This window comes from Brachypodium distachyon, chromosome 4 (assembly GCF_000005505.3).
Source record: "Brachypodium distachyon strain Bd21 chromosome 4, Brachypodium_distachyon_v3.0, whole genome shotgun sequence".
NCBI lineage: Eukaryota > Viridiplantae > Streptophyta > Magnoliopsida > Poales > Poaceae > Brachypodium > Brachypodium distachyon.
The window spans coordinates 26930492-26939940 of record NC_016134.3 but is presented as its reverse complement, the minus strand read 5'-3'; the positions used below and the strand labels follow the sequence as shown (position 1 = coordinate 26939940).

Below are 9449 nucleotides of genomic sequence, written 5' to 3'. Positions count from 1 at the left end.
ACGGTGATTTTTATGCAGGCGAGGTTGTGCCGATGTATTGAAACTTTGATGTACAATGTTAAATATTGAATATCTATCATGGATGTAATAAGTTTTCGTCCTATTTTTGTAATAAGTTTTGTGAACGGATGCTGTTATCTTCATGGATGCGTGATTTTCTCATATATATTGCTGTTATCTATTGCTGTGCTGTGATATATTGCTGTTACAGAAATGTTTTAATATAAATTTTTTTTAAAAAAAAACCGGAAAGAACAGTGGCGGTTCATGTTCACCACCACTGGTAGAGTACAGCGGCGGTTGCGTCCCACCGCCACCGGTGTAGGACCAGTGGCGGTGAACCGCCACTGGTGCTACGAAAGCATACCAGTGGCGGTGAGGCATAACGGCCACTGGTACATTACAGTGGCGGTGCTTACCCACCGCCACTGGTACATTATCCGAGCTCCCCTACGGATTACAAGCGGCGGTTGTGCAAACCGCCACCGGTGCTGGCTAGCACCGGTGGCGGGTATCATCATTGCCACTGGTGCTCGTTAGCACCAGTGGCGCAGGCTTAGTGGCGGTCCGGGTTACCGCCACCGGTGTGTAATCCGGATCGCCGTTGCTAACTTTTTCCGGAGCAGTGAGCGAGATGGGAATGGCATGGAGGTGGTCGAGGTTGGGAAAGATGTGTAAGCATAGAGGACACGTTGCTGGGAGGTCGTTGGTGACCAAGGCGTTCGCCAGGGTGGCTCCTAGCATTGGCGGCGAGCGACCAAAGTGGTGGTCAAGTAGCGCTGGTCCAGACTTCTTCGGCGTCTATGCAATTATTTATGACAAAAACTAGAAATACATTTATTTGTGAACGGAGCGAGTAGATCTTACCTGCCAACTACATGCTGCCATGGACCACCTCAGGCAGCCAATTAACTCTTTTCTCTACTTGATATCACTACTCAGAACAACGAGAAGCTGGAGCAAATCAGTGCACAGAGATATTCCTAACTAATGGACCTAGAAAGGTAGCAAAAGTTACACAGGGCACAACTATATTCGAATTGGGATCTCAGTTATATCTGGTACGACTGATAGCATAGTGTAAGTTCAAGATAGCTATGAAGTTCATTAGAAAAGAATGGACCTACAGTTGGAAGCTGTACCTGCTATGACAGGCGTATCAGTACGTGTGCGTAGACTGCTAACCAGAACTATTAAATATGCCAAAGACATAGGGTGCAGTTGCTTACTTAGTATGGGCATTTAGCTTACAAACGTGTAACAGACCTAGAATTTGTAGGAACTTTTCAGTAAGCTAGTTCACAGCACTGAATCCTCTGTGAGATACCATTGGTCACGGCAGATCTTTCACTCACATGCATGTACATCCACCAATACATGATGCTTCTGTTTTAGAAATGAGATATAACACTAGTGGACTTGCGGCAACATACACTTGTACAACAAACAAAAATAAAACAACACCATCCGCATAATCTTACTATATCATTCACATCATATGCACGTCTACATTTATTGTCAAAAATCTAGCTTTTGCGTCTTGCAATCGCTTGCTCATTCGAGACCTAGCTATAAAAAAATACATGACTCACAGGAGCAGACAGCCCCGGGTTTTTATTCAGAAGAACTTCTCGTGCAAGTTCTGAAAATCTGCAAAGCTTTGTCCCACTCATACACATCGGCATCGCAATACGGTTTGAGACCGGGCCAGACACTAGATCTGTTCTCTGGCGTGTAATAGAGACCCTTCTAGTAGTAACAATGTAACCCTATTAAATTTTGAGATCTAGCTATGTACTTGCATTTAAATAATTAGAAGTGTGACCCTAATATTCCGACAGACAAAATGGAGTATTTAGAGAAGGACATTTTGACATTTCACATTTTGACCTGTAATAAAAATCCACCCTGCACGAGCCGCCGCCGTCCGGCCTGCCAGCACTGCGCTGCCGCCACCCTCCCAACACCGCGATGCCGCCGCCATGCGCCTAGCGTGTGCTGCCACCGCCCTTCCGGCCAGCGCCGCACTGCCGCCGTACGTCCTCCCTGCGCCGCACCGCCGCCGCCATCCCAGTCCGCACCTGGCTCCTCTAAGTACTCCGGTGATGAAAAAAAGGAAGAAATTGTTGACGTTTTTACCCCTAATTTTGTGTTGCTGTTTCGAGGTGATATTCCATACATCTAAATTGGAGTATCAGTGTGTATCAACTAATCTAGATCCTTATATCAAAGAAAATGGACGGTACAAATTTATTTTGGGGTATTGTAAAAGAGCTCAAAATACAAAACAAGCAATAATGAATGCATAGGTAGGTTAGGTATATATATAGATGGTGTGCAATAATACACAGATGCTCGGTGTTTTTTTTCTTACGAAATGCAGTAGAGTTACTTTCATTCATTAAGAGAGGATAAATAATTTCAACAAAGGGGGCATGTCCATCGATCATAGCAAACAAGAGGGGAAAGAAGGAACTACTCTGACGGCCGAACCGCCTGGAACCAACTATTAGCAATCATCTAAAGTTTAGGGCACCTTTGCAGCCCGCAAATTTCTAGGGCTCCAATTCTTCTGAAGTAAGAGAGCACAACTGAGAGATAGAACGGTGCTTCGACTGGAAAGCCAGCTGGTTCCTCTCAAGCCCAAACGTGCCATCAGCGAAGGAGCATTTGGCGAACAAATGAGAAGCAGTATGAGGATGGATTCTGCATAGCCGACAGATAAGGTTTGTGAGGGATTCCTTAAGCTTTTACCTTCCTCTTATTGCGGGATGGTCAGCAGTGAGGCACCTTCTTCAAACATTGATCCAAGCGAATAATATTCGGAGGTATCCGAACCTCTCAAATTAGCTTATATATGCCCCAGCCGGCCAAAGTGATTTAGTAATTAGTAAATAAGCTAGCTAGTTCTAAACAATAATTCCTTTTACCCTAGCTAGGTAACTATATATGATCAGTCCATCACAATCTTTCACAAATGCTTTGTCAGCTATCACAAGGTTGATTCGTTCACAAAATCTCGTATGGAGTAATGAAATGCCATGGGAAATCAAATCAAGAGTAGATTTCACAAAACCACATCTTTTGGAACTAAGGTTTCATTCGGGCACAACTCTAGAGCTTTGCAGCAGAAAACCACAGCTTAAGCCTAATTACTTTCAGAAAACCCAAATCTACCAAATTAGCGCGAGTTTAACAGCGAAACCGGCGGGTCAGATCCACGTGTAATTTCTAATGTCGCATTTTATTGCGAATCCATTTATGAACCAGCCCTCCGACGAGGTGCGCCGCCGCGCGCTCCGCCATCCATGGCGGCCGCCTCGCCCCTTTTCTTTTCTCGATTTACTTCTCCCAGAGCAGAGGAGGCCGTCGGAGGAGGCCCCAGGCAACCTTCATGTGCCAGTAGAGGAGACCGAACATCGGGGCGGGGCGGAGCAGAGGAGGCCGTCGGGGCGTAGAGGGGCGGTGCGGAGTGGGGCGGAGCAGAGGAGGTCGTCAAGGCCCCAGGCGCCGGAGGTAGTGTCGGCGGGGAGGAGATCCCGCGGCGGGCTCAGCGAAAAAAAACCATCAAAATTCGATAATTTGATAGATTCGGTTTTCTGAGTCGTGGTTTTCTGTTGCAAAACCATAGAATTGTGCCGAATGAAACGCTAGCTCCAAGAAGTATGGTTTTGTAAAATTTACTCAGAAATCAACAAGCCGTGAGAATCTAATCTTGCATACAATGCAATTAGAGAACGGAAAAGTTAAGGCGATACTCTTATCTAGTACCAAGCCTTTAAATTTTCGCCATAGGCTGTACAGCTCTGTTTAGCTAGCTTAATTGCTAGCTAAGCTACACTAGATCATCACTGGAGTTAGTTGCTTACCTCCCAACTACTAACCAAATTAATCACTGCTGCAGTGGACCACCTGAGGAGCCAGTTAGATATTTTGTGTATTTAGGAGATGTCCCTAGCTACTAGCACCACTCCGAAGACCAGTTTAAACGTCCAGACAGAGCGAGAAGCTGCAGCATATCAGTGCACTGAGATATTACTAACTATAATAAACCTTCCAAATTAACCTGCATGCAACATGACTAGGATTCGTCTAATACTGGAATGATCCCTTTTTAATCTAGAGAAAAATATATTTTTGGTGCCTTGTCAAAAACTAATAACACTTCGCATTAGCAGAGGACCATTGCTGTCAGGTTTCAACAATTGAGGGACGAAACGTACACGGAAAAAAGTTGAATGACCATTTGTGTACTTTTTGATTAGTTGAGGGACGAAAAATATACTTTTCCGGTGATTGTCGTGTGAGCGTGTACGTTTTCATGTGATTGACCTTTGACCATAATCCGGTGATTGTCGTGTGAGCGCGTGCGTTTTCATGTGATTGATCTTTAATTCAAGACTTCTTGGCCATAGTATCATATTAACTTAATTTCATGTACCACCAGTTCACTCAAAAGTTCAAACTGGTGGGGGACAATTCAATTATACTTCAACAAATAGAAGCCATCTATTTTTTTTGATTTGAGTGTCTAGATTAATTAATTAATTAATTGATACTACTTAATACTCTATTACGTATGTAGGTACATAATACCATCTAAAAAAAGGAGGATCGGAAAAGCTGGGTATAATCATAATCTACATACAAGCAAAGATGATTGGTTTGTAATTTCTGCGTCGAAGTCCAGACTGGAGTTGTGCGTGTGCCCACAATTTTTTTTTCAAAAAAGAGGTTAACTACACCTCTTGCTTCTACATCGAAATGATGCACACAGCCAACATGTGCGTGTGCCCATATGTGAAAATTTAAACTGATTTTACCTGTACTCCAGTCTCTATCCAGACACAGCTAGGAGATAGAGAGTGGAGATGTGAGAAGTCAAGTGTTTGAACACTAAATTCTAAACCTGTACTGTTTTACTCTAGTTAACTATGTACATTAGTCCATCACTATCTTTCACAAACATTATTTTGTCAGCTCATCACAAATGTTGGTTCCTTCACAACATCACATATTGAGGAATGGAATGCCTCGAGAAATCAAGGAGCTAGCCACCGGAATCCAATCTTGCATGCAATGCAAACGCAAAAGTAATCTCCTATATATATATTCAAACCTTACATGGTAAATAGTGTTAAGAGTAATGTTAAGCGGTTGGCAGTACAGCTCTCTGTCTAGCAAGTTAGCTAGCTAAGCTAACCTAAGCTACCCTAGGACGATACTCTCCTATGTACCCTTCCTTTAAAGGCTTTTAGGGCCGTGTCTATCCATGGAGCGAACGTTTCTACTCCTTCCATCCAACAAAGGATGTCTCAATTTTTACCAAATTCGAAAGCATCTATATAGTAAGTTATGTCTAAATACATTCAAATTTTGACAAACTTGAGACATCTTTTGTTGGACGGAGGAAGTATATCATTTATGTGATGTTGTTGACGGAAAGCAGAAAATTAAATTAATGGTCACGTGCGGCAATGTGTCAAAGTGCTACGTACTCAAAATTTTGTTCAAACTCCAGGCCCTTCACTTTATGCCATGTTGCCGTAGGCTTGAATAGCTCGCAGACGGCAGACAGCAAGTGAAAAGAAGCTCGGCCACACTCTCCCTTCAATTCATCCGCTCACTCTCTGTCAAATTTCTTCATCAGCTCCCCGGCCTTCTGTTCCTTTCTCTATCTCTCTCTCTATACACACACACACACACAATAGAATTTTCAGAGAGTTGATAGACATATGTTTCCCAGCTACTAGCAGAAATAGATCGACGAGATCAAGATCGAAGATCAGTGAATTTATCAATGGGCCGGCCGCCGTGCTGCGACAAGATGGGGGTCAAGAAAGGGCCATGGACGCTGGAAGAAGACATCGTTCTGGCCTCGTACGTGCAGGAGCACGGGCCGGGCAACTGGCGGTCGGTGCCAGCGTCCACGGGCCTTGCCCGGTGCAGCAAGAGCTGCCGCCTCCGGTGGGTCAACTACCTCCGCCCCGGCATCCGCCGTGGCGACTTCACGCCCCAGGAGGATAGCGTCATCGTCCACCTCCAGTCCCTCCTCGGCAACAGGTATATATAATTATATATTCGCCAGCTTCTTCGTCTTGCCTTCATCATTTGTTTCAAATGATGCATGTATGGTACAGGTTCGTACCCCACAATGAATATAAACCGTCTATTTTCTTTGACCTAAGGGTCTAGATTAATCAGTACTTTTTCATGCTCCAGCAGAGGTACATGAGAGTACCACTCCAAAAACAAATTAGAAGTAAAAAACATGGATAAAATCATAATCTAACATATGTAAAGATGTCTTAATACTGTTAGTTTTTAGCACACTAATAGCTAGTTGTATTTACATCGTACAATTGAATTACAGAAAAGATAAAAACCATTAAAGAAGTGAGTTGACTAAAATAACCTAGTCGATACTTTTTTTCTAGTCGATAAGAAGTACTAGGTAGTGTAATATGCATACACTCAGCTAAGACAGACAATGACTGCGATCGTGGTACGTTGACGGCGATAAATTTGATCTAACTTATGTTTGGACATGGCAGGTGGGCCGCTATTGCGTCATACCTGCCGAATAGGACTGACAACGACATCAAGAACTATTGGAACACGCACCTCAGGAAGAGGCTCAAGAAGCTGGAGGCCATGGGCGCCATCTTCGCCCTGCCGCCACAGCCACCCGAATCCACCAGCACCCGCTCCTCCTCATCATCATCCTATGCCTACAGCGTGGACAATATCTCTAGGCTGCTCCATGGCTTCATGAAGACTTCTGCACCCCCAGCCTCGGCGCCAACAAAATCATCGCAGAGTGCCTCATATGCTGACGCCAAACCCAGCACCGTTGTCCATGTCATTGAGGCCAATGAGTACGCTTTGCCGCCTACCTTTGACGACTACAGCTTCTCCGGCACCGGTGCGGAGCTGATTAACTTCGCCGGCGTTCAGCAGCAGGTGTCACTGTCTTCAATCGAGAAGTGGCTGTTCGACGAGGCGGTGGAGACGAAGGATGAGCTGAATTCGTCCGATGCATCCTACTCCGTACCAATGCTGTTCTAAGGAAAAAAGAGAAGAGACACAAGTAAATTACTTGGATCCGTCGTGTTGATCGAGCATCGGGCCTCCTTCTTGTACCCTGAATAAATAAATAAAAACAACAACTATTGTAACTACTCTACTACAGAACTATGGATATATTTTGATAAAATATGTCTTAATAACACGAGGCTTATCTATAGAAAACCACAACTATTGCAAGTACTTTTCATAATGAATCTAGCAATATATATTTTCCGTCATAAACCACATATTAACAAGTAATTTTTATTAAAATTTTGTCTTAATGAAATCTAATTATTACACCTTATATTATTAAACAGAGGGAGTAGAACAAAGTTTTCACGAAGAATTTTTCATCCGGGCTCTACTACCTCCCTTGGCCATCCTGTTACATGGAAGCTCTCCTCCACTTTATGTGGAAAGTTGCTGGCAAGAAGATGTCAAATCTGGCATATAATCTAGCAGCGACCTATCTCATACTCTCTCTTTCGCAGCAGGTTATTATTAATTTCTTGATATGTATGTCCTGGATGAAGAAGTTGTGGGCCAGACGGTTGTAGAAAGCAGCAAATTTCCCCTCGATCAAGGTGAGTCGAGATTGTCAGTTTGCAGGAAGCAAATACTACACTACTACAGAAACCCCATCCGTGATCCCCCTCCAGTGGCGGTTAAAACGGACCAAAAAACACAAGGCCTCTCAAGGCATCCACGAGCGCCACCAGTGGCGGTGAATATTGTCCCGAAACAAGTCACCGCCACTGGTGGTCCATCACCAGTGGCGGCGTTTGTCACCGCCACTGGAAATGGCCATGGAAACCCTAACAACCACCGGTGGCGGCCGTAAAAAAGAACCGCCACTGGTAGACCACCCGATACATAATGGTACTACTCAGTCTCAGTGACCTTCCCTGAACCCCTTAAGCACCGCCCGATCATTAGTTTAGTACTCAACCGGAACGGGAAACGCACTGAGCACTGAGTAGTAACCACCGGTAAGTGGGGTGGCGGAATCCTTTTTATGCTGGTCGGAACTCGTGTAAACTAGCGAGGTGGGACTATAGCGGGGAAACAGGTAGGCGATCTCCAGTGGCGGGTCCCAAGTTACCCGCCACTGCTGAGGCCTCAGTGGCAGTTTATTTTTCCGCCCTGCCAAAATTGATGGCGGCGGCTCCAACGTAGCTCTCCCCCCCCCCCTTATCCTTCTTCTTTCTCTCCCTTCTTCCTCCGCTTCTTCTTCTTCAATTTGGCCAAAAAGCCACTAATGGAGAGATGGCCGGTGGTGGCAAATCCGTACCCGATCTCTCTCTACAGCTCTCTCTCTCTCTAGCCTTCTCTCTGGAGTCCATGGCCGCTGCTGCTTATGGGGGAGCTTAGCCCCTGGGGGTTAGCCCTAGGGTTAAGCTTAACCTCGGGACCGGTGTACGTGCATGTTCAAGCATATTAAATGTGTGTTGACACCGGCCTTCGTGCCATGTATTTCTTATGTGATGTGATACCGGCCGTCGTGCCGATGTGGGTGGGGGTAATTTGTTTTTGATGCAAGCATCGAATTTCGTAGTGCAAAATTCTATTTTTTTAGCAAAGGTCATGTCAAAAAATTTCATTTTTGTCGATCAAGCTGATTCGTTTATTTTTTTTAATTGTGTTGTAGCTCAATGGGCCGTGCTTGGATGTACGAGGACAGGTTACATGTTGAGTGGATAGGGCGGCTGAAGACTTTTGTCGATGCCGGCGTGAAAGATATGCATAGGAAAGGGGGTGATAAGATGTGTTGTCCCTGTGTGAGATGTCGGAACAGCAAGCTGTACAGAGCCAGAGGATGTTGAGATGCACTTGCTCATGCGGGGATTTGTGTCTGGTTATTCAAGGTGGACTTCTCAAACAGAGGATGGCATTGAAGTCGATGACGGCATTGAGATGGAAAACATGGAGTCTGACGACCAGCCTGGTGAAGAAGCATACCGTGGCGAGAATCCACAGAACGTTCCAACCGGTAGGATGGTTGAAATGCTGGACGATCAGTATCTGCAGAATCAGTTGGATGACCCCGAGGATAAGAGGGTGTCCCGTAAGTTCGAGAAGCTGAGGGAGGATGCTGAGACACTGTTATATGAAAATGCCGGCGTGGATAACAGTGCGCTAGAAGTAACGCTCGAGCTTTTGCGTATAAAGACAAAATACAACATCGTGGACTCGGGATTCACGGAGATTCTGAGTTACCTACCTACGGTACTTTCTCCGGGCAACAAGTTGCCTAAGAGCACGTACGAGGCGAAGAAGTTACATGGCCCCTCGGGTTAGAGGTCATCAGATACCATGCTTGTCCGCTGGACTGCATCATATATAAGGGCGACTACAAAGACATGCACAGCTGTCCAGTA

General features: G+C 45.1%; 1 protein-coding gene across 1 annotated transcript; it reads left to right on the top strand.

Annotated features, from left to right (window-relative positions):
- The first annotated feature begins 5533 nt into the window (after positions 1-5533).
- On the top strand, positions 5534-7214 carry LOC100841169 (myb-related protein 306). The gene is made up of 2 exons (XM_003577670.4): positions 5534-6063; positions 6555-7214. Exons 1-2 carry the CDS (start codon positions 5801-5803, stop codon positions 7066-7068), a joined length of 777 nt encoding a protein of 258 aa, XP_003577718.1. The 5' UTR covers positions 5534-5800; the 3' UTR covers positions 7069-7214.
- The last annotated feature ends 2235 nt before the right edge of the window (positions 7215-9449 follow it).